We start from the raw sequence: 26,160 nt of genomic DNA, 5'->3' as shown, positions 1-26,160 counted from the left end.
CGCGCGCGCGGGGGTGTAATATCAATTATAAACGCGTAACCAATAACTATGCCCGCCTATATCTGTTCCAGCAGTCGCCGGCCCGGAATTCGTCGAATATTTACCAATCCTGCGTAATCGAAAAAGCGGGAAACGACCGTCAGAATACCTTTTCATCGCGTTTACAAAACACATTCGTTTCCCGCCACTGGTCCACCAGCCAATCGCGATATTCTAATATTCTAGGATCGTGCCACGTTTCTGTTTGCCCTTCCTTTTGTCCTTACGTACCACCTTATCGTTGTCGGAGATCGATCCTTTGCCTCGTTTCGACAGATAAAACGTAAAATATAACGATGATCACAGAAAATAGAAATACGTACGTATCGTAGATTATAGATGATGGCGAACGGATGAATCTTTTATCTAATGTTCTAGTTTAGTTACGTTCATTTGAAAGGATCGAATATTTTCTTTTCTCGTAACGTTTCTCTATTTTTTTGTTTTTCAATAGTATTTTTTTAACGTTAAAGTTAACGTTAAAGTTTATCGGCACTAGGAAAAAATGGAGCGTAAAGCGAACAGGAATTTAGCAACGACAGATCTTAATGAAATTTGGAAATTTATACTCCTTTCCACATTTTGTTTCATGTAACGATACACGTTTCCGAAATTTTGTGAAATACGAGAGCGGCAATAAATACGAGAATTTCCAGATTTATATTCCTATTTACTCTATGTCGCAATAACAAGTGCGTCCCGGCTCTCGAATGATTTTTTGACAATTTTTTTAGTAACGCGCTTTATTTTTTGAGTTCAATGGAAAAAAAAAGACTCGACCTCTATCCTCTATTCATCGAAAACGGAATTTCTAAACAGAGAAGAATGGAGAAAAAGAAGAGAGATAAAAGGGACAAATCGCTCATAAATAACACTTTAAACCTCCAAACGCTATCCAAATGCTTTTTAACGCTATCCGAAATACCTGTACAATACGTATCGTAACCAAAGAGTTGTCGTAAAGCAAAATCGACCGAGTCCAACCAAACCGAAAGCTACGATCGACGCCGGTCTCGTTTCCATCGAGAAAAGTTCGATGAAATTAGCAGTGTCAATTAACTGCTATATTTTCCCGTCGAATGGTTTCTCATGGCAGAAAAGCAAGTACGTTTAAGGCTTAATACGAGATTTGTGGAAGAGAGTATTAAAAGATTAAATTGCCGAGACGCGTTGTAACCGAAGCTGTAAAGAGGGGGGTTAATAAAACTGAACAGGATCATAAAACACTCGGACGAAGATCAGAGGGGTTCTCACCCCTAATGACAACTCGTACATCCTTCCATCGGAATCGTAAACGCAACTCTAAACGATCGTCACGCACATTCGTCTTTTAAACCCCCTTTGCTGACATCGCAAGCTCCTCGATACGGCGATACGGCATCCTGATTCCTCTTTGAAACAATTATCTATGTTCGAAGCTCAAACGCTTTAGACGCTCGGTTTCCAAAACATAAATCTTCTCAAACGAACATCTCCGTCGAATCGCTGCTATATTCTTCTCGCTTTTATTTATTTTTTACGATCCTCGTGATTATACCTTTATTCTCCACAGTTTCTCTATTTTCTAGTACTACTTTCATAATATCACATTTCCAAGCCAAAACTTTCTAAATCCCGCATCACTATGCATTCTCAATTACTGTCAACGATCTCGGATATCTAACAAATGCTAACGGAATTAGCCAATCGCTGGAGGAAGCGACCGTATCATATGTTCGAGGATTCGGTGACGAAACGAACGTATCGAAGATTATCAAGATGCGAGCAAAGTCCGTGTAGTATCTCGCAAGGAAGATTTTCAAAGAACAGGGAATAAAGAAGCGAACGAACGAGACGACAGATAATTGAAAAGTTCGGATTCGATCGACGAAGACACGTACACGCGGCTCGCTTCGAAACTCGTGGCGGGTTAACCGTGAAAGCCGCGTGAGCGAAGATAAGTGTTAGGTATCAACTTGTTGCATTAATTACAGCGGGGAGACTATTAGCCATCGATTCGCGCGAAACCTCGTTTCTCTCTAGTTACCTCTCTTCTCGGTTTCCGTGTACATAGACGCACGCGTACACCGTCACGTTGCTGTTTAGAGGCTTCCTACACACGCGTTCAAGTCTTCCGGATTTACGACACGCGCGTATAACGAAATCCACGTAGATACGGGCTAATAAAGAATACTTTGCGATCCTGATCGATACCAAATGTACTTTTATTAGTAATACGGACTTGAATAAAACTTGCCAATGGTGAAACGTCAGCTTTCTATCTATTTAATGGTAGATTATCAAATTTGTAAACATGTTATTGCTTTGGATTTCTATATTAAAATACAAAATGAAGATAGTATACTACACGGATTGAGCAATATACCCGTTTAAAAACTTATATAAGCCGCGATCTATAAAATTTCTTTTACTGTTATATAATGTTTTAACACTGAATCAGTCGAACCGCTGGAAACTTTTTTCTTAAAAACTAGTTCTCGTTTAACTAAAGTTCACCTTCGCGAGTTTTTCCTGGCTTCGTAGTAAACACCGTCTGTTCTTTAATTGTGCCGGTGATTATGAAAGTGGCCGAAGTCAAGAATCTAAAAAAAGAACGAGTTTATCACTTATTTTGCATTGCGTCTATTTACGCTACAATAATCTGACAGCGTTTTCGCAAAGTAGTAGAAATTGAACCGTTGGACCGAGTTGATCGTTGCGTCATTAAACGGAATACGGTTCATGCGTCGAACCTATAACTCGAAATATCTCGAAACAAGAAATATACGACTCAAGTCACTTTCATACAATCGTCCGTACAATTGATGTTTCCCAATTAGAGAAATATAAAATTCACCAAGGCATAAATAAATAATATAGTAAGTCTATCGTATTTCAATTATATTGTACGTAGGAAATTTCACGGTTAGGGTGATCGGTTATATTCTTTTGCGAATATAGTCGGAACACGTGTTTTGCACATCTAAGTCGTATCGTTGATAAGCGGAACACAGCAAAATATAAATACGTGAATCAATTTTGCCGCCAGTGATAACCTCTTTACACGAAACAGATCGCGCGTGTAGCAAATATCATATATACATGTATAAATATATAATATATATACGTGTATATACATGGCAAGAGGTAGGAACGTGTACTAAGAATCGTGCAGATTATTCAATTTCAAGATTAATTCAATGACAGACGCATTGCCAGAAAACTCGAATGCCAAACTTAGACATACCAGTACCCACGTAAATATTTCGTAGATGAACACTATTTTCTCCTGTTTCCTGCTGTAGAAGATCTCGGGAAAACGTGCGAGCAGATTGATGCGTTAACGACGTTCGAAACGTGGAAAACCGAATGTCGAGTATTATACAAAATTTATAATGTCGCGTATCAGAAGTAATAAAATAAAATTTCCTCGATGTCCTCGGGGTAACCGGTTAAAATATGTCGTTGTTTTAGTAAAAGGGGATTTACACAGGCAAGGAGCTATAAGAGTCCTTCATAACGTTTTACATTCTCGCGGAAGCGCGTGTTACTTTCCGGCGAAAGGAAGGTGCTTGCAGGAGCGGATACGTGGACCGGAAGTGGTCGGTAGCACCGCGCCGGCAATTACGCAGACCTGCATGGCTATCCCTATCAGCTCGTCCACACGTGACCGTGTGGAAAATCTACGTGTGTGTTAACGCGCGCACACACGCTATACTCCTCCTCGAGTATTCCCTTAAGCCCTGTTCACATACGACGAAGAAATTTAATTTAACTTTCCTACGGCGTTCCAGGTTCAAGGTGTACGAATTTGACTCCTTACGTTCGCTAATTTTTAAACGCATTCGTCGTAAACCTATCGGCGTAGCCAGTTCCAATTCAAAGAAATAACAAAAATGAATAAAACATGTATATCCATATGCATGTACGTATTCTATGCATGTTGATATACGTCTGAGTCGTTCTTAAATCACACATGTGTATGGCGTTTTATTACAGCGATACCAATCGCTCGTTTATGTCGATAATTTCCTAGATTTCAAGGAATTCTAATCGATCACGATTACTTGCTTTCGTAAGCAGATGAAACTGCAGTTACGAGAGATCGAACACTTTTATATCGTACTTGGATGGATGCAACGGAACACGGAACCTTAATCCTCCAGTTTACGCAATACGAACCGGCAACTTATGCAATTTCATCGAACAGAACGCAGAACTGTATCAATTGCATCATAGCGTTCGACGCGATCGAATTATCAATAACACCCACTGGCAGTGCCGATAGGAAGCGGCCGGCATGGCAACGCGTTGCTGACGATCCGCGGTGTAAACGCGGCTTTAGCAGCGCGAACCCGTGGTCAGCTCACCGGATGAAAAAAGCACGCCGTTCTTTTTTTCTTCTTCTGTCGGCGCGGCGCGGTCGGCTCACCTTGATAATGCGAGATATCACGCGAGTACACCAACAAACGAGAGTGTATATGGAAAGGAAAAAAAGGAAAAATAGCAGAGCCGCGGAGGGGGCAAGAGAAGAGGCCAGTGGGTATCTGTAACTGAACACTGTGGTTCGCGCGAATATGGCGGCCTACGAGGAAAATTAAATATTACAACAGCGATCGTTGACACGAAATTTTCTGTTTTTCAAATTTTCCTTCGCTCTTTTCCACCGACGGTTGATTCGGCGTGTATGGCGGTTAATGCGCAAAACGCATCAACTGGCCGTTGATGCGCCGAATCGGACTGGTAGAATAGGAATGGAATTTGGTCCCCAAAAGGAAGATAATTTATGTTGCAATTCGGTTGTTTCGTACTTTGAGCTTTTAGCGTGGGGAAAGATGCTGGGAACAAGCAGAATCTATCGTTGAGAAATATTATTTCATCGTGATTTCGTGATTTTTCGTCGTTAATTCGGATCGAAAGAAATATACAACGATTAAGAATCGTAAAGGCACAATGTTTGAAACAATATGTTGTACAATTATAAAAAAATATCGTTTTTCAATGCTCAACGTATGAAATATTCGTGTCTGCGTAGGTGTTTAGTGTTCTAAAGGAGGATTTCACTCGAGAAATTATTAAACGTATCGAAACAAAACAATCGAGTAAAACCTGCGCAACGAAATATTGCATGTATGGTATAAACAATTTTTAAAAATTAAAAATTCGACCTCTCGTATATATGTGGAGTACATCGCTGTACGCTTTTAGTTTAATAACCAATGCGCTGTTACTACTCGTACCGTTGCAAAATTCATTTCGCCCAGAACGCAATAGAAATCTGTGAAAATTTCATTAAAAATTGATTGCGTACACGGCACTTCATGAGAATCGATACGACGTTCAATCGTACAAATTTCAGTTAGTACTTGCCCGTGATTTATATTTCAAATTAATCGCAATTAACTACCATTATCTCGTTAATTACCTAACTATCCAAATTAACTAATCCACGAATCATGGTGAAACATTGTCGTTATGTTCTTTCGGATCGGCGATGCCCGTGTCAACTTTAACGGGACTTTTAAAATCTAGTATCGCTTCGATGAAAGAACAACGCTGTACAACAAGAATTTGCAGTGGTTCGCGCTCTTCACGGAAACAAACGTCAGTCGACGAATGAATATTTTCTCTACTTCCTAAATATGCAATATTTAACTTGCCTCTAGATCAACGCGATCACTTTTCGTCATTTGTCTCGAGGATACAGATATGAGAAAATATAACGAACAAGAGAATAAACAAAAGTAAAGCGACCAAGTCGAAATTGCAGCAGGCTAGATCGTCGTTGTAAAAGAATGCGAAAGAAACTTTTCCGCGACTTTGATTCGCCGTAAAGTAAAACGTAAAACAATGTTACAGCGAAAACAGTCACGGCAGCCCTGAAACGAAGGCACGTTCAAGAACGAGGATTCCTCGAAATAGAATAATTTCGTGAGAGGAGGGAAGATAAGAGACACCTGAACGAGATCGACGATCTCTCTGCGGTGATCGAGCGGCGTCCCCCGTTCGATGGCCGGTCGATCGCAGCAACCGCATATCCCGACTAAATTCGAAAAGGTCGATATTTCAAATGCCAGCGTCAGGGGTTAACCGGGGGCTATTTTGAGTGTGCCGTACGGCATGTAGGACCCGAACACACCACCCGTCAATAATCCGCTGAATAAACTATCGTCCGCCCGCCCACACGGCCACCCACCCGTCCACCACAACTCCACTCAACCGCCACGTACAGCCAGACATATATCACGTACGAGTGTGGCGTGTGCGCGCGTGCGACGCTGTTTCACGGCGTTGTGTGCGTCGAACGTGCTAATATATGTACCGCAGGCGCGGCTGCACGAGCTTCCACCTTCTCTCCGCGTTCCATACACGTATACGTCTCTCCGTGCATACGAATGTTCACGTGTGCTCGTATATGTGCGAATACGTATGTGTGAGAGCGTCACCGTGTATGGGAAGCGGCCACGCCGGGGTTGGAGGCGGGAGAGCCGTAAACTCGACCAGAGAGCAGCCACGAGGGAGATACAACGATGGCTACGACCGAGGAAATGAGTAAAGTTCCGCGAATAAAATAATAATTTTGCTGCGCCGCTGTCCACGCTCGAAATTCCGCCGTGGAAATTGCGCGCTTGACGCCGCCACCTTCCGACCGCCGCACCCTGCAACCGTCGAACGTGTCGATGCCGTGTAAATAACCACGGTATTTTGCGAAACCGTCGGAAAATGTAAATGTCGAATGGCGAACGCGTATGGACGATCTCGCCAATTGCACGATGCTCGGTCAAACTGGGAAATTTGTGGCTCCAGAAGACCGGGAAACTGTAACGTACTCAGAGCCAACAGACAATATCTTGCGATCGTTATTGCGTTCTTATTTCTTCATAAATATCGTTACATCGAATCATCGGATACTACGAGCCGCGGCGTTATTCCTTTATAAAGATACATCGCACAGTTTGCAGGAGCTTTTTGGATATCTGATCGAACGAGGAAACGCGTAAAGTTAGTGATTCCAGCGGTCCGATAAAATTTTGTAAATGCGTACGACGGTGTTTGAGCCGCATCGAGTCGACATAGCGTATTGTAATTTATGTATTTTGTATCTGCACGAATTACTGCAAGATTATTTAAATTCAATTAGAATGGAATTCAGCTTGAAAAGGGACTGCAAGAACATCGAATTCTCTAGCTCTCGATACATATTTCCTACTCGAGATCTTCTTACAGGCCATAAAATCTTCTATCGTTCGAATTCTACGAGCATAATCGAGACTCAAACTCAAAGATACGATCTCCGAGGATGTCTTCCTTCGTGAGAATAAAAGACGATATTCGCGATTTTTGTTCGTGCACGAACGCGGCTCGAGTACTCGCTACCAAGAGTCACCTACATACGAACAGCACGATGTATTATTGACACCGCAACCCCCAATGTAGCCCGCCATCGTCGACCCCCTTTGTGTCCTCTCTTGTTGGAAATCGGACAGGTATGTGCACACGTATATATGCGATATATGCACATATATGCGTCTGGGTACCGGGTGGCGTTCTACAAACCGCTGTAGGGCTCGTATCGCGAACGCGTCCAATAAATTTTTCCCGATGTTTTTATTCCACCGTGGAAAACCGAATCTTCGCTCGAAACACGAAATCACAGACGCTGCGATGGCAACGTTTGTTGCAGTCTTAAAATTGTTCGACCAGGCTACGTGGTTCTTCTTTTCAGGAGGACTGCATACAGCTTTTTGCGTTTTGAAGAATGAAGAATCCTCGAAGAATGTGAATCGAAACTAGTATGTCGTAAAACAGATAGAAACCTAAGTTCCAATATATTCTGCCAGGCCAGAGTTTGCCTTACAGAAATATTGATCTACGAATAAGTATAAAGAAAATTCTACGCCGGTTCTCGTCCACCTATTCGCCTGATCGAAAAACAAAGCCGTAACATCTATCTTAGAGAAGAACCTTAAAAGAGCGCGATATAATATCGACTCGTTTCCACGAAACGTCGCGTCTTCGGCCAAGAAATGTAGTCACCGCGGTCGCTCGAGCCGTCAAAGAAATTGAAAGCTCGACAAACGGGGCCTTCTATCGGCCGCTGTCGTTCTATACACGAAGAAATAACGTTTCCGTAGGTGATGGCCCTCTAAGTCCCAGCCTGTCCGACAGGCCGTTTCATCGGTAATTTCCTGGATCCTCTCTGTCCCGTGGAACGAAAGGTGGGAGGGCAACCTCGAGGCTCGGTCGCCTACCTATGCGCATGTATAATGAAAATTCACAGACTCGGTATAATTACCGGCGGAGCGTCGTATCCGGCCTCGATTTAGACGATCGTTGTCGTCGAGCTTTTCGGTTTTCGGCCACGGAACGAACAAAGGTAGGCATCGCTGTGCAGAGGCAGCCTGTGTATTCCCCGTCTCGATTTCACATAACCGTAACTAACCGCGATCCCAAAGAATTAAGTACGAAACAACAAAGTTTAACATTCCTGTCGGGTTGTTAACGATTTCTCGGCGTATCTTCGTTCATCGAGCGTGAAGATCATCGGCGCATCGTTTCCCAATTACGTCCGATTTGTGAATTAACCCTTGCAACATTGAACGTAAGCGCGAGCTTTGAAAGATCGCTCGTTCCGCGCTGAAATTCCATTTGTGTATCGTCCAATCTTATTTTTAGCGAGGCGACGGAAGGAGAGGGACAGAGAGAAGAAAGTTGGAGAATCGGATTAAGCGGTCGAAAGTCGTTGGTGTACCTAGCTACTACGCTGTTCGACCGGAATCATTTCCCGACAGAGACAACGACACGTTGCTTACCCTAGGTTCGGGATTACTCGACGATAATCGAATCCGCTCGCCCGTAATTGACTGCAGGAGTAATCGCGAGTAAAACTTTCATGCTTCGGCCGATTCGCGCCGCTCTGCTTGACTGACAAGCGACACGGGACGAGGAACAAATGGCTACGGAGAAAGGACGACAGGGTGGAAGGGAGGAAGAGGATCGGGTGAACGATATCACCGGAGATGCCTCTCAGGTTGCACGGTAATTGAAGTAAAACGGGAATCCTTCCCTCGAATGTCAAAACGAATTTACTGCGGCGCATACAGCCGGTTCTTTTGTCTTCGCGTTCGCCTGTGACGAGTTTTTCGCGTGTTTGAAACTAATGAATTTAAAGATCGTTGAGTTTTACATCCGTACAGGCGGATTATATTTTGTAGCACATCCTCAGACCAATAAAGGTATTGCGTATAGCAATACTTATTTGGTACAATAAAATTCTATAACTTCGATCGTTAACGCTGTAAAGATTTATATCCGTAAGACCGTATAGTCCGTAAAGGATATTTCATTCTTAAAATCCACAATTCTCTAAGTTCATAAATTTACAAAATATCGATCTAAAACTCTAAATATTTCAGTCGGTCAACGAACAACGTTACCTCTCTATCATTTATCCCCGAAACTAAAGACAAAGCCTCTAGATCGCGCTTAGAGTTGTTCCTCGACAACGTCGTTAACAACTACGCGGAGAGAACACCACAAATAATCCTCTGGCATAATGGTGTTCCTAGTACGCGCCCGTAAAAGTCCCGGGACGTTCCTGGGGACCTCTACAAAAGGTGGGACGAGCATTGTTCCATAAATTCGAACGACGTATCTTTTAAGCGCTGTTTATAGCGTTCAGGTAACAAGCTAACCGTTCGAACAGCAGTCGCTAGCCAGTTTCGGCTCTCCATGGATTACAAACAGTGTCGTCAGCGAACAGGTATTTCACGAGCCTGAGAGAGGGCAGATGGTTGAATTATGTACGAGGCAGGTCAGGTAGATTCTCAGTAGGTGACCTTCGAACCGACGGTAATTCGGTTATCGCTTGAATTTCTCCTCGAAGGCGTAGCCTATAACGGGTTTCGCTGTTTCGACCACGAAATTGCTTAGAATCTACGCGACTAAGGTCGATGATGGCATCGACGTTATGATAATGGCGTGTAAAAGTTGCGTAGACCGATAGTTGCTATATTTAGAATTTAAGAGCGTAAAATGTACGATACACCGACCGAAACGTGAATAAAGAATGAAAGTAGAACTAAAGCTCAGCCATTTCCATTCTTCTTCAAAAAAAGAAACGAGAAACTACTGGCATAATTTTTCTTAAATTCGCAACTCTTACTACTGGTAACTTTAATTTGTACGTGCGATAATTCCACGACTTCTGCGCACCGAACTTTTGCTCGCGCGGTTTCAATAACCGAAGGAACGAAACACGAAAAGTATCGGAACCAGGTCAGAAGTCGAAAAGAAAGATCTAATCGGTCGGGTTGAGCCATCGCGCGATCCAGAAACGACATAACTCATCGGCTCGCGGTTGCCTTAATTATCTGCTCGAGTGCGCGACTAAAATTACGCGTCAGGTCGAGCCTTATTTCACAATGTCACCAGCCGCGTGATTATATCGATCGGCTGCATTCCAAGTGTCGATACGTTTTCGTAACAACACAGAAAACCGGCCTGTCCTGCGGCGCTCTCCATCGCTTCGTAATTTCCTTCCGGCGGCGCGTTTCGCGTAATTTATCGATGAATCGCGTGTTCCAGCTAATAGAATCGTCGGTTAAAAAGACGGTATAGCAGTGTTTCTTACGAGCGAAATTATCTCGCGAGTAATTCATTCGCCGTTTGAAACACTTGCCACTTTGCAGAATTTTCGTCCCGTTTCTCCAGTTCGGGATAACAGGGAACAGGGTAAAGTCGAAGAAAAAATGGTTTGTGATAAAACCAAGAGGAGCAAGTGTGTATCGTTTGTTCGAATCTGTCGTTCTTCTCTTTATAACGATCATTTTGTATTTCGAAAAGAGGGAACATTAATGGAATTTAATCGCCATTTGTCATTTTTTTCTTCCTTTGCGAGTAGAACGATATCTGAACGAGCGTTGGATTACGCGAGAGCAGAGAAATCATGAATGATACTCGATGACAAAGCAACGATACTCGTAAAACAATTTTATTACGTGTCTTTATAAAATATTCACTCTCGAACGCTTGCATCTGCTTGCAGATAAAAGCAAACAAGCGCTCGATCCAAGTAATTATGTACACGTTTCAATCGGACGTCTGAAGTGTAACGAGTTAATGGTACACCTTCCTACAATAGCTATAATTTAAGATAATAACGGACAATACTGTATTTTTCTAACTCTTCCTACGTGATTCGATTTCGCTTAAGAAGTTTATTTTCAAAATACGAAAATCCGAATGTGAATGTTCGCGCATCAAAGATACTCGCGACTTTTAAATCCCAACTTCTCGATGTATCTCATTAATGTACCAATAATCAGTTCCACTCCTTTCAAACCACTCTAGTTCGATAATTTTCCATCAGGCTCGAACGTCCACCATTCTCCGTTCCACCCCTAATTGTAGCCCGATTTCCAATCCACCCTGTACACCGCGAGGCGAGCGCCATGCAAGCTACAGAGTCGATCGTTCTGTCGGTACGTGTGCACGTGACTGGTGCAAAAAGAACACAGGACGTTGCATGTGGACGTCGATGTGGTGTACCTTGACACGGATGGCTCCCTGAATCAGCCGACAGCTAGCAACAAACATCACTTCGCTATCACACACGCCTACCGGCCGTACACGATCACCAATGCACGCTGGCAAGCGGTGTGCGTGCGTGTGTGCCGGTTGACGAACGGTGCCGATAAGCTCGTCATCAGGCTGGCCAACGACGATGAGCACGACCACCACCACCGTTGCCTCCGTAGGAAATTCCATTTCCTCGAGCCGTGAGCCGGACCGCTGATATTACCGGCCCACCAAGGATTCGTTCGGAGGTGAATCGCTGGACGTAGCTTTATCGAGAAGCAGGATGATGGGTCTACTTTATGCATCGCAGCTTTCATCAAAATCCGTTGAGATATTGCTCACGAAATGAAGAATGCGAGAGAAATAGCCTTAATATAGAATCATTTGTACATGAATATATATGACAGTATTATTTATAGAGGCGTTCAATTTAGAAGTAAAAACGAACTTGCGACTTCTAGTACGAATATGATAAATTCGTCTTTCAAGAGTGCAACTATAACGTACGACTCTAATAAGACTAAACGTCAACGCGTGCAAATAAGCATCGTTTACACGTTGTGCACGCACTTGTAGCAAACTGCATATTACCTGCTAGTTCACTTTGTATTTATATGAAAGGCAGGTTTCGTTGAAAAAAGAAACGGTTATTAAAGGAATCGGCATCGATTTTTCTAAAAAGATTTCCTCCTTTCTCGAAAATTCTATTGGAAATTTAATCCCTAAGAGGCAAGTACGACGGTAAAACGAGTCGAGAAGAGATTTTAGAAAAGCCACAGCCCAACGACGGCCCCCAAGATCGGTCCGCCTATTAATACTTCACGCGCGGAATTCACGGTACGTAAACCCAGAATCTTTACCGCGGCTCCGACAGACTATAAAGGTAACCGCAAAGCAACTCTGCCAAGGAGCCAGGGCTAGAGGCGATCTTGGAACGTGAACAACGTGGCTCGTGGTTCGCTCACGAAAGAAGGATGAGAGGGCGTGGTTCCACCCCGAGTGCATTACCGGAGAGTATACTTTTGGAACATCGGCTGCTCTCGCTTTTGGGGTAGCGCTTGCTATCGGAGGGGTGGAAATAGCCTCCTCTCTCTATGTACTCCACTTCGGGTGCTCGCGTCATGGATAGGAACAAAAGCATCCATCGATTGCATCGTTGCTTTTGGGAAATCGGTTAACACGTTTTGTGCCGCGTGCGCCATCGATGGCCCTCCGTGAATACCAAAGGGAAAATTTTTATTGGTCAAAGGAACGCGTTTTCCAATTTATTATTTACGTAAAGTAGGTGCGACGAGGCCGCTTTTTTTTCTCCACATTTACTAAAATTCAATTTTCCCAGACGACGCGATAAGAATCAAATATTGTTCGCAAATCTTTTCGGCATACTTACACGATACCGTAAAAGTATCCGTAATATTATTGCACGGGGTTTATCCTCTTCCCCTTGCTACGCGAGTTAAGCAATCAGTTGAAAGTACCGCTCTACGAAACAAGAAAATATCTTCCCCTTTCTGTTATCAGCGTTTGTCAAACGATTATCTCAAACCCTTGGTCCACGAAATATAAGGAAAGATAGCAAATATGCGAGCGAATATATGTGTATATATTTGGAACGTACCACGCGACATGATGAAACGGGGGCTAGAAAAGAGCGCAGGGGTCGCTCGAAACGGGCCAAGAGAAGGGATGCCTCGGTTCTTCCCGTTTCACCCCTTCGCGCCTGTTCCCTTTCACCGCGTATAGCGAACGAGCACACTGACACACCCTTATTGTCGGTTCCAGGCACCAGCATACCTGATCTTATGGGAAATCCATACTGGCCCTTACCTCGCTGGGAATACGAGGGGTGCGAGACACCCCTCGCTCTCAAACTCTTTCCTTCTCCTCTTTTGCAAGGCTGTCGTGGGACGAACAACTCCCCGCTAACGCCCCCTTTCGTCGCTGATGAACTCACCCTGCGAAGACTGTCCAATCGGAAAATGCAACGCGTCAAAATATTTTTCGCTTTATTATATTTATTAACCTAGTCGTTCAAATTCGGTGTGAAATTCTGTCGAATTCGAACTTTTTGGAAAGCGAGTGAAAGTTAAAAGAATTAATACGATCGATTGCTCGAACTCGATATATCAGGCTACTCGAAAATTCTCGCAAGGCGGAGAACACCCGTCAACAGTTGCGTGTTAGGCTGGCACGTGTGTAGGTGAGTTAATTGGCTGAACGAATGGGAACGATCGTGTGAATGATAAACTGGAGACTTCGAAGTCGATGGTAGAAGTACCTTCCCCGACTAACTGAAGCGGCGATGTATCAACGGCACGATTAAGGGCGTTATTTCCACAACGAAATATGTTTCACGAAATCGGAATAAAAATGTAGACCACTTCCTAGATGAACTACGTTCGATTTTCCGATAATGGTGCAATTTCATTTCATATAAATATTTATTGAAAAATTTGTTCTTTCGTTTTAAAATAAAACAAGTTGATAATTGAGGTCTTTCTATCCACTGCTTTTCCTTATTTATGCCACCAACCTTATCGATCTTAATACTAAAATTAAAAACAAAATGCTAAATGTGTGTTTCGATAGAAAGCACGAGAGCTGGGGGCAAAAGGAAAAGAAAGAAGAACAGAAAAAGCGGACATATTGAAAAATAACGTTTTGCTCGCAAATCGATTTTCCGTCATTTACAAGCTCCATTAAGCCCTTGAGATCGTTGTTAAAGAACGAAACCTCTTATGCCAAACCTTCAGCCTTTTGCCGCGACTTTCCACGTTCAGTAATTTAATCCTTTAAAGAGAGAATCGCACGCCTCATTAGCGCCCCAGGATTCTGCACGGGAAGCGTTGCAAAGCAGCCTTTAAGAGTTCTGTCTGCAGGATTTCAAGAATTTATATTGCCAGCGACTGTCTGAGAGAACTGAATTTCGAATACTTCGCCTTCGATGCGCCAGAATAAAACAAGTCAACGATTGTTTTCATACATACACGCACGTATGTACGTTGATCTTACAAAGACAACGCGAAAGATCAATTTTTTGCGCAACATTATAATATTTAAAGTTGCTAAATAAAGAACGAAACGAACGAATAATTCCTTTCGTAGGTGTCACACCTTGTACGGCGCGTCAACGTTGATGCGACAAAGCACATTTTGGATTATATTAAACTTTAGATCGTGCCTAATTAAGTAAATTTCGCACTTCGTGTAATCGAGTAAGTTTCACACTCTGTGTTCCATGTAATTAAGTAAATTTTATATTCAAATTAACTTGGCGAACTTTAAACTTACTTAAACATCAATTTTGCACATACATACTTTATGTGTGATCGGGTAAATTTGTTTTGTAAATTTACGCAAATTTCGCGACCATGTAACTAAATTCTGCTACTTACGTTTCCACTAGTACAAAAATAAACCGAATGCGACTAAAAATGCTGCTTTACATCCAATTTTAATAAAACCTCGAGTCGCTTTCTTTCAGGAAGACAACTTCAAGATTACCCTCGAGTGTTTACCTTTCTTTAAAGAGACACTCGTGAAGGCGGCCTTTCAAATATAATTTTACATATACTTTTCCACTCGTCCACCTTTTCTATAAGCTCTACCCCTTTTTAAATACTTCAAGTAATTCTTTATTAACTCTTGGCTCCGAATGGCGTACTCATACGTGTACAAGCCTGTAGGAAAATTGCCGTTTGCTGATCAAAAGCGTACGTAGGATCGTGCGCGTGTATCAACCCTTAACCGATATCGCGGCGAATATTCGAAAATATCAAGAAGCCGTCACGTTCACCGCTAACTGCGCTCGACTATTACAAAAAAGGATCGTGCGTTTAGAGAAAGATCGAGAAACGCTGTTGTAAAGAGAATCGGACGCTTATCACGGTAAATCGATAGAATTCCGAGCAACCTTTAACGCCTGCATGCTACATCACCCACGTATAAAAAAATTTAACTCCATATTTTTCACTCTCACATCGCATAGATTATATCACATGGCAGGAACACATCGTCTCCTGTCTCTTTTGTCTTTTTTTAACCAAAGAATAACGACGCAAATAAATAGCATCCATCGTCCAAGTAGGCGAGCAGCAAGGACACAGAGTAAATATTACATCGCGAACAGGCGGCAATAATACGCTAAAAGCGTCCCAGTTACAAACGTTTCTTGCTGTTTCCTTTTAAACGCGTCGTCCATTCCCGGCTAATCCGGCTTAACTCTTGCCACATTACTTGGCCGAAATACAAGGGAAAACGATGATCGTATAATGTATTCGCGACGAATACGTCGGTATCGAATTACGCGTTCATCTTGCGTCCCGTTCCTTCGCGTTTAACTGGCTGATTCACATGGTCGCTGGCTCGGTCATGCGCTAAATATTTTTCAATTCGCATCTCCGTGACAAATACGTCCGTATTATCGTCGACGAACCGCGGACGACGTCGATAAGAAATTTTGATGCGCCACCGCATCGCTGGCAACAACGTCGACGTGTCGGGGAATTCCCGACCGTCGATCAATCGGGAAAATTTAAAAGGAACGCACACCCGCTTCCATCATTTTTTGTGCTTTGCCGTTCTATTCAAAGACAGAGGAGCAACAACTCGAAAGATATTATACCCGCTTCGTTATACGCGAACGTCAACGATATTTCTTTGCGCATTCTTTTACGTAAGAATAACATTTCTGCTATTTTATCTACGTTGAGTGTGATATAATTGCGGGCAATATAGATCCACCAGGTTCAGCCTCGTTTAACATCAGAGGGAATAAATTATTACGTTCCAACGTCCGAAAATATTATTTTCCCCTCCGCGAGCTTTTCGCGAATCCTAGCAACTATGTTTTTAAGAGTAGCGTTACGTTGCAACTGAAATTGCTTTACACGGCTGGCAATGCCAAACGTAGGAAAATAGTCGCCGTGCTGCAATCACGCACGAATTTACGCTGGAAATACGCGTGTCTGCAAATACTATTTCGTAATCTCTAGGGTCTAGGCAATCTCTGTTATTCCGTGGACGCTGACGCTGTCTTCCATTCATAACACATAGGCCATTTTACGATTCTAGATATTGCCCGTTCGTAACAACAAATATTAATAAAGGATAATCGCTAATGACGCGTTTCTGTCAGCGCGCGTGATTACTATCGTGTGTCCCCCGGAAATGTTACGCTTTTATGAATATAAATATCGTTAATTTAGATACGCCAGCATCTTTCTAATACGCGCGTACGCACACGTTTGGGCGGCAAACTTTCACAAGCCGTGCGCGCAGCCCATTCGCTTCTATACCTCATCCCTGATAATTTTTCGAAAGCCCGGTTTTTCAGCTGCCTCCTCTGGTTTTTTAAAAATTCCATATCCGTGGATAACGGTCAGACGGGAACATAAAGGGTAATAATTTTTTTAAGTAACACCGAGACCGGTGCGGTTAATACGCGCCGCGAATCTACCATACTAATCCAATTCGTGTTAAATGAAAAACGTGCACGTGCTTCTATATTATTTAAAAGAACAGATGGTGGGATTAACAGTGCGAAATGTTAAAAGGCGCATTATAGCAAATCATGTACGTACGTAACACGGTTGAATTATAACGAATACTTTGACAAATTCTAAATTAAATCATTATCACAAAACGCGAATTTCTGTACAGTGTATAAAACAGAGTATTTAGGGGGAGGGGGAAGATCCAATTATTCATAAAAATCTATATATTGAGGTATAACATAGTTATAGTTTCAAGGAAAAACACAATTCTCCGGGTCTTTGACGTCTTTGTTGCATTTTTCATACTATCGGCACGTTCTACGTTATTGTCAATTGCCGCGACGAAGTAGAATAAATTTCAACGCTACGTAGAATAGCATATTTTCGCAGTGAAGTTCGAGCCATACGTCATTTACCTGGGATCATTCGATTTCGCAAAAATCGTTCGATACCGGTGTATTTTGTTAGAGAACAATCGTCTGACGTCAGTGGAAACGGACAACGTGAATCGGACGTAATGAGTTTGCGTCCGGAACGCAAGAAGCGCGATACACGATGAAAAAATGCCGGAAAAGCTGGTATTGTATTATTAAGATCGAAATCGCCTGCAACGAGCCTATCTAATCTAATCTGTTGTTGTGTAGAAAACGACATCGCTGTTTTTATTATATAAACACATGTAAATGTATAAAATATACAGAAGCTGTTTAAGCTGTTTAAGCTGTTTAAGCTGTTTCTGCAGTTACGTCCAACGATTCGTTTCTTGTGCAACAAATATCTTAATTCTGTTCGAGACGAGCGTGATATCGTTTGCGTACGATCGTGAAGTTTCAATAACGATAATTCTTCTAAATCGGCGATGATTCGACAACCGTTGCCGAATTCCATTCAGAAATAACAACCTTCTGCCGAAAGTTCGATCCTTCCAAGCGCGGAATACCGCGAAATGGAAAAAGTCAGAGTTATTCGACGCTACGCGACGAATCGTTGGATGTGGAATCGTGACGATGAGAAATAGCGCGATGCTCCGCGTAGCTTCCTAATTACCTGGTTCTGAGCGCGATCGACGTAGCTGAAAGGGTGGTCGAACGAACGCGGTGGGGTGAGTTGCGTATCCGGCGGGCGCAAGCGTGAAAAACTTTCGAACGTAGCGGGAAGAAAGCTCGGTCGGGTCGTCGTGGAGGCGACAACGAACGAAAGGGAGTCGAGAGGGAAGATTGATTGGCCACAGCGAGTACGCGGCCGAAAGAGAGAAACAAGAGTACACGAGAGTAGGAGAGTAGGAGGAGGTGGAGGAAAGGGGCAGAAAAAGACGGGCGAAGGAAGACGGGTCGAGGGAGAGAGCTGGAAAAATATAACCTGTTGGACCGTGAGGGAGAGAGAGCGAAGAAGCGCAGGCGCGAATAGGACGAGCGATTCAGTGAACGACAGCGAGAAAGAGAAGAAAAGAGAGGCGGCAAAGCGAGACAGCCTCGTTAGTTCAAGAAGAGGGGAACTCGAGGAGCGAGTGCTAGCGGAGGAAAAGAGAAAGAGAAGGAGCGGCTATGCATAGAGGGGAGAGAGAAGGACACAGACGTCCCGAACCTGCCTCAACTCCAACTTGACTTTCGCGGTTCGATTCTGATCGGATCGATCTAACTAGCGCGCCGGCAAGCAAACCGGCCACCGGTATTTACTGTTGCTCTCTTCGTCGTGCGCGCGCTCGCCGCTGTACTCACGCGCCTTCTCCGCCCGTTTATCATGTGTTGCATCGCGTTCGACCGGCGTGAGCCGCGATCGTTCTTCAACCGGGACCATTTGTCCTTCCTTTTGCCATTTTTCTTTTCCTTTTTCTACCCTTCGTCCTGTTCGTTGTTTTGCTTTCGGTCGGAATGGACGCATCGCCGCGATGGACGAGATTGCAAGAATTAGAGAGCCGATAGCGGATCGCTTTGTTCGTAGTTTCCTTGAAAATGAAACTGCACGGTATTGGGAATACGTAACTGTAGCATTTTGTGGGTTGTTCGATCGCATCCCTGTACGTTTGAACGGACAAAGTACGGGATTTTCAAATGGTAAGAGATATTATTGGGAACTTTGCTTTCGTCTGCGAATGAACGTAATTGGAGTATCGCGCGAAGTAAAAAATTCTGTAATTGTTTTTCACTTGGAACGATACATCGTGTTTTCTTTACATCGAAACCGCTATGTCTCCGTGAAGGCGGAAATAGATTTACCAAACTTTTTACAACTGTAGATATATCCTGTTTGTAAGTTTCTACAGAAGCTGCAAGAGATACGTGTAGCGGCGAGTTACGTGTTCGGTGAAATAAAAGTTCTAGACATTTTACGTTTTTAATTCGAGGATACAAAACTCATAGAATTTTATCAAAAAAAAAAAAAAAAAGTTTATAAAAACAAGTATGTAACAGATCTGTCGAACAAAGTTTTTAAGCGTTAACCATCGCGCTTAAACCACGCACTTAACACCACGTTAAAAGCGCTTAAATTTAATTAAATATTAAAAATATCAAATCTATCATATACGATCTCTTTGTTAAAAAATACCTAAGAATGCAGTGAATACCAGCCAATATCGTATAAAATTTGTATTTCGAACGTGAAGCAGATAATCTCGACGCTTCACACACCGACTGTTCATAATTGATCGACCAACCAATAGCTGGAATTTATTTTTTCTCCAATTTCTGAATACCGAATGCACCGTTTTATCAAAATAAATCATAAAACAGTTTCAAAGTTGCTTCACTTGTGTAAATAAAATAAATTACTCGATTCTTAAGAATACAAATAACTCGTTTATTCTGTATTTCATCCACGATAAAACACGAATAAAGTTAGGATAATTATTCCGGTAATTTTACTTTCGAACGAAACGCCACTTCCCGTCCAGACGTTTTCGATAAATCGTACTCTGAAATTCAACTAAATACGAAGTGCGTCGGACCTCTCTATAATCTCTTATCCGTGTTAAAAAGAACGTAAAAATAGACCCGGGCACCGAATAAACCAGCGACGCTGTTAATTCTAATTGTAACGCAAAACCAAAACATTTGTTCCGATTGACAAACGCTGGTGTTCGATTTTGTTCTGAATTATCCAGTAAAATTTCCTGACTGGCGAATTGTTGGAAATTCAGCGTTTCAACGTGGACAAAAGGGCACTGCAGCCGCGCGAAAGATTCAAAGGCAAAACGAGTACATTTTTCGAATCGATCATTGTTACACCGTTGCGTAGGCTAACAGGATGGTATATGGTTTTTGGAGCTAAATACGGTCGGCATAGCCAGGATTAATTTATGCAACCGGACGATCGATCGGCTAATGGAGTTCACAGGGTTGAATATATCCACAGGCCTGGCTCGCGATCGTTTTCCACGAATTTTATTTCATTCACGGTTGAACAGTACGGATAAAAGGAACTGACTCTTTCGAATCGATAATTTTAAAAATGTTCGAAGTATCATCCCTTAATCGCGGAAGAAATGGATCTTGAATAAACGCAATTATGGCTCCGCGTATTATGGAAATGATTAATACAAAATTTACAAAGTGCTTTAAAGAGATAAACGATCGAGCAGGGACTAAAGGTGAAAGAAACGAAATATAGAGCAATCTTTAGCCCAGCGAAAGGATCACGTTTTGGAAAAGAAATTCGTGGTAGCGAAATGATCGATGGAACAAAGAACTGCAGTCGAGGGTGAGAATAGATTGCAGACTGTAAAATAGCAAAAGCAAGAAAGTATCGGAAAAAACATTTTTCGCCCTAGAACAATATTTTTTTGAGGGGTTCGATATTTTCTCGTTTCTTTCGTTTCTCCCAAAACATTCCCCTGAACCCCATCGCCGCAACATATGCAATTAATCGCGGATTTTAACGATGTTTCGGTCACCCTATCTGCACGCCACCCTCAAAATTACATTTCCGCGTCAATTACCCCGGGCACGAATAATTAGAATAGATATCCAGGGAACGAATCGAAAATATGCAAATATAATAATAAAATAACGCTCGGTTACGATCGACACCCCTTTAACGCCTCCGTAACTTAAAACACCTCAAATATTAATGAAATTACAGGAAATATGAATGGTAATGAGTTCGAAGTACAAACAATGAATTAAAACTGAATTCGATTCGTTTCGTGACTACGTTACGTTTCCTTTTATAGATAACGAGACCGTTTGACAACATTTCTGGATGAATAACAAGAACGGAATATATACTTAACATCTTAGAATCGTTACCTCTTAATTGGATCAAGAATATAAAGAGGAAGATATTATTCGCAAATAACTGAATCATTAAAGGCTCCTAGTTTCTTAACACGTTTGTGTGCTAATAAACGAATACATTGTTCAAAATATTCTCGAGTTCTATTTTCTCGATTTTCTGTACATAATACGTATATGCTATAAAATAACCAACAAGATCCTATCGTTTTGAAGCAACACAAATTATAATGTTCGCCGTAGAGAACGCGTGAGAAATACTACAAACCGTCTTATTTAGAAGAAAATGTACATGCGTATGCCTGTCCTACTATGTTATTGCGTTAAATGTATTATAATAAATATATTACTTCCCAAGGGGTTAAGTTCCATTTTCTAAATTCATTAAGTAGGAAATTACCGTGTATTTATTTAAATTATTCTACATCAAGGAAGAAGCTAAAAATGATCGCTTACAAGGAATAAAACGACGTAGCGTATATTAAAATTTAAATAACGCGCGAGTGAAGGAAACGGAGTAGGTACATAATTCCACGTCGCGTCGATGCGCCTAGTCACGGAGATTCTTGAATCGAGCACGTGCTTCACCGAGCTCCCTAGAAACGCGATCCACGGATTATCTTTCGTGCAAGATACACAGGTCTAATCTAACCAAGGAGAAGAAAAAGCTCGGCGATAAGTCCGATCCGACAAGTTCGTCATTGAGTATCGTTTATTTCTGCGATTTGCGTGTCGTCGAGTGAACATCCGGGAATTCTGCGATGTTTTCCCAATCTACGAATTATCGAAGTACCGCGACAACAAAATCTAATTTTAACGTATTCGTTTTATAAGAAAATGGCGTACTCTCCGAACATTAAAGTGCTAAAGTAAAAGAAGACGATCGTTAAAAATGTACAACGACTATTGGAAAGTGCGAAGAATTGTTAGTAAAATATTTCACGCTGTATTAAAAGTTGTCAAAGCTCTCCTGCGTAGTTGTTCATTGTATCGCTGTACAGCTGTATGAGTTAAACTTGGTTATACCAAGTGAAATGTAAAATGCAATCAGAGTACAAATGGTTAATTACACAAAGTTATTTAAATTGCGTTAATTTATTACTCGATTCATGCGAAATTATTAATAATATGTACATATAAGTTATAACGAATAGGAGCTTTTATGCGACTCCAAAATTTGATTCCACCTTTTCTAAAGGAAATAAAATAAAACAACGACAATTTATTCACACGAGATTCGTGAATTTTCATATTTTATTAGACATATTAATAGATTATTCGAAAAAAGATTAATGTCTTCGAACAGTTCGTATAAATTATTTCTAATCTTTTCCCGATGATATAAGAATGAAAAAACGGCACGGGAGCGTCGTCTAATCATGCGCTATTCTCGATAAAAAGTTTCGATGTATTCGCACTTTTCTCTTTACGATAGCCGTAACCTTATTTCAATATGAATGAAGAAAAACAAACGAAAACACGTACATAGTATCCGTTACAATATGCAACGAGATTAAAAATGAAATTCAGATTGCCACTAAATTCCAGGTCGATACAAAAGTACCAATGTACATCGAAAAAAACAGGAAAATGTTGAAGCCGGTACTCGTACGCGTCCGCGTACGGGTTCCAGTAGTTCGAAAAACAAAAATTGGGAATAACGACGCAAGCAACGGTTAATGAGTCAATACGCGTTAAGTGTTAGCCTCGCAACTTTTCCGCGCTTGCGTCCCCTCCGACGAAATTCGTGTAACTCTTTCAATTAAAACTTTCGCGCGCGGTACATCTTCCCCCCCCCCTTACCCTCTCATCCGCCCACTCTCGCACCGACTGCCTCGTTCGCAACTCCAAAAAACATGGAGGGAAAAAATTAGACTGCAACGGAATAATGAGTTGCACGAGGAAGGAACGCAACCTGGCGGCAGAAAACTCCAATTTTCCGAACACCCAGTACCGTCAGATGCCCCCCCATCCCTCCCCCCGCCTCCTTCCCATCCTTGCTCCGCTTACGCGACAAACATCCCCTCCGTTCATACTCTTTACGACTTTACGATATTATCGTATCGCGATTCAACAACGACAAACGTCGTGTTCGCGCAACACAGTTACACACGACGACACGGTACGTACGACTCGTAGCAAAGAAAATGACAACCTTGAACCTCGAGCTGTTATAGCCCATGAGTTAAACTTTGACTCGAACGAGTTTTTACTAGATCGACGCATCGACGACTCGCTTTACGGAGTCCTGTCGCGAAAAAAGTCCGATCACGTGGTGATACGGTGGCAATCTCGATCGACTCACCTTGTGATGCTGCATGATGGCAGTGGCCTTTCGCTTGGCGGACATATTCAATTCCAGCGCGCGTGTCTTTCTTCTTCCTCGTGGAGCGACAACCGTATCTCTGTCTCTTTCTTGCCGCGTCGCTATTCCTCGAGTGCTCTTTGTCTCGCTCGTGCTATCGGCTTTACCCTCACTGACAAACTGCGCTCCAAACAACCAAAGCACGGACGATCTCGCGATACAAAAGATCGGCCGATGTTCTTTATTTATCGTACTTCCTTTGCTCGATCTTCCGACCTGTCCTTGTACTTGATTCAATCACGAAACAATAACACGAATCGTATACACGTACGTATAGATAGGTGGTATTGAAAAAAGGAGTAAAGACGAGATGTTTCGTGTATGTCACGGTGGCACGTATCGCTTCAACTTTCTCAGAGTTCTTAGTTTAGTTCTGTCTCTGTCCAACACTCGTACTCTGTCACCTTCTAGTTAGACACGTACATAGAACGCGCGCTGTCCTTCTCCCGCGCTCGGTCCGCGAACTTTAAGCTGGCGCACAACACCACGCAGCAGCGACGCCGCGAACCGCCGCGATAAAATTCCCGCGGTTACCGCAGGTGTTGACGTTGACGGGCGCGAGCAAAAAAAGGGCTGTGTACCCGCGCGAAAACTGTTCCCTCGTCCACAGACGATCTAACCTTTCGCTCACGTACGCGATACTCCACGGACGAGCTGCCTCTATAAAGTCCATTGAGCCGATGCAACACTGCCAGAATCGCGATCAGCTGGTCGATGGAAATGTTCGCGCATCACGCAGACACTGACACGCACAGACGTAGTATCTGGCTACGCCGCGTAAACGTTCCAAGAGAGATCGTCTTTGGTGAGTGAGCACGGTAATCAGTAGCTTGCAGTCTCGAGAAACGTTACACACTGACGAACAGAATGCCCGCGAACTACAAGGACATACAGGCCTCGACACACAAAGGTAAATAAGAAGGAAAATGTGGCGCTCCTTGTTGCACGAGGGACGCTCGTATTCCTCGTGTACGCGTCGCGTGGTCGCGCACGCCGCGGGTTTTTTGACTGTCGAATATCGGCCGGGCACCGTGGCGCACAACGATCTACGGTCGTCTCTTGCTGGTAAAATCGTCGATTCCACTGGACTCGACCGACGTCTGTCTGTTACACGCGAAGAGGGAACGCGAGTTGCGTGAAAACAAACGCGTTCTTCCCCGTTGCTAGTGCCAGTGCTAAGAGAGCGCCACGCTCCTGAACGAAATCATAGAACGTCCTCACATCACGAGCGCTCACGGCAAACTGGCGACTGGCGACGCGGCGGCGACCCCCTCTCTTCGTCTACCTCACCCTTTCCACTACTCTCCTCACCGCCTCCGCGCCGCTCCCCTGTTCCTCTCGACTCCCCCACGTCTCCTCACCCCAACCACGCCAACCTCACTCCACGTTTCACCCATAACCCACTCTCTCTTCCCTTCTCTTTCTCCTTCGCGCGCCGGTACTCTCTCTCCCTTTCTCGCTCTCTGTCACACCCCCTCCCCGCCATACCCCGGCCCCTATTCCCATTCCCTCGTTCCGTCTCTGTCACTCCCTAATGCCGCGCCCTGCTATGACCCGTACCGCTCTCACTCCCCAGAGCGGTCCTCCTCGAACGCGTCAACCCTCTCTCCTTCACCCCTGGTATTCCTTTCTGGTCTCTGCCTCCGTCTCTCTTCCGCTCGTTCGCTCCCCTATACCTCTCCTGTCTCTTTCTCCTTCTATCTGTCCGTCGCGTTCTCTCTATTCAGCCAACTGTCCGTCTCGGTTCTTCCTTTCCACCGTTCCAGCGCCCTCGCCAGTTCGCCTCGACCCTCCCCGGCCCACGGCGGCGGCGGTGGCGGCGGCGGCAGCGGAGGCGGTAAGGTAGGGTCTGTCACCATCAGAACACCGAAGGGGCCGGTGGACGGGTAACTCTCCGAGGGAAAGGAGGGATCGAAAGGGGCGCAAGGGGCCGCACACGAGCATCCACACAGGGCTTTCGGGGGAAGGGAGAATCGAGAGAGAGTACCTTTAGCTCTGGGTGTTGGGGTAAAGGGGGACTGGCAGGAGTGTTGCGCGCGAGGGGAAAGGGACGTCGGCACTCATCGGCCGAAGGGGCTTCCACGGGTGTGTTAGGCTTGTGCTTAGGAGGGTATGTGCACGCCACTGCTGTTCGCCTCTCTCTCTCTCTCTCTCTCTCGCTCTCACTTTCTCTCTCACTCTCTCATTCTCTCTGTCTCTCTCTCTCTCTCTCTCTCTCTCTCTCTCTCTCTCTGTATGGACACGTCCCCGCGTGTATGGATACGTCTGTATGGATACGTGGACGGCCGTACACGGGATCTGTGCTCTCCGTTGCCAGCCGTCTATCTGTATGTCCATCTCTGTCTCCCGTCCTCTCCCTCTCTCTCGCACTCTCTCTCACTCTTTCTCTCGCTCTCGCTCTTTCTCTCTCGTGGCACACCGTTGTGTGCGATATCGTTGCGCGCGGTTCCGCTCTCCTCGTGTGTGCGCG

At 43.7% G+C, this 26,160-nt stretch overlaps 1 protein-coding gene across 3 annotated transcripts in view; it reads right to left on the bottom strand.

Moving 5' to 3' along the window:
• Nucleotides 1-24,947, bottom strand: part of LOC117232698 (nucleolar protein 4-like) — a 96,466-nt gene extending 71,519 nt beyond the window's left edge. For 2 of the 3 annotated variants that reach the window (XM_033492244.1, XM_033492245.1), the window contains exon 1: nt 23,631-24,946. In XM_033492244.1, coding sequence (XP_033348135.1) covers nt 23,631-23,675 — 45 coding nt within the window. In that variant the 5' untranslated portion in view covers nt 23,676-24,946. Of the gene's footprint in view, nt 1-23,630 lie in introns of all 3 variants that reach the window. The other variant, XM_033492246.1, reaches the window with a different exon arrangement.
• Nucleotides 24,948-26,160: the final 1,213 nt, after the last annotated feature.

This window comes from Bombus vosnesenskii, unplaced genomic scaffold, assembly GCF_011952255.1.
Source record: "Bombus vosnesenskii isolate JDL3184/JDL3185 unplaced genomic scaffold, Bvos_JDL3184-5_v1.1 scf7180000013293, whole genome shotgun sequence".
NCBI classification, from domain to species: Eukaryota; Metazoa; Arthropoda; class Insecta; order Hymenoptera; family Apidae; genus Bombus; species Bombus vosnesenskii.
Note: the sequence above shows the minus strand (reverse complement) of the source record. Positions and strands in the feature narration are given on the sequence as shown.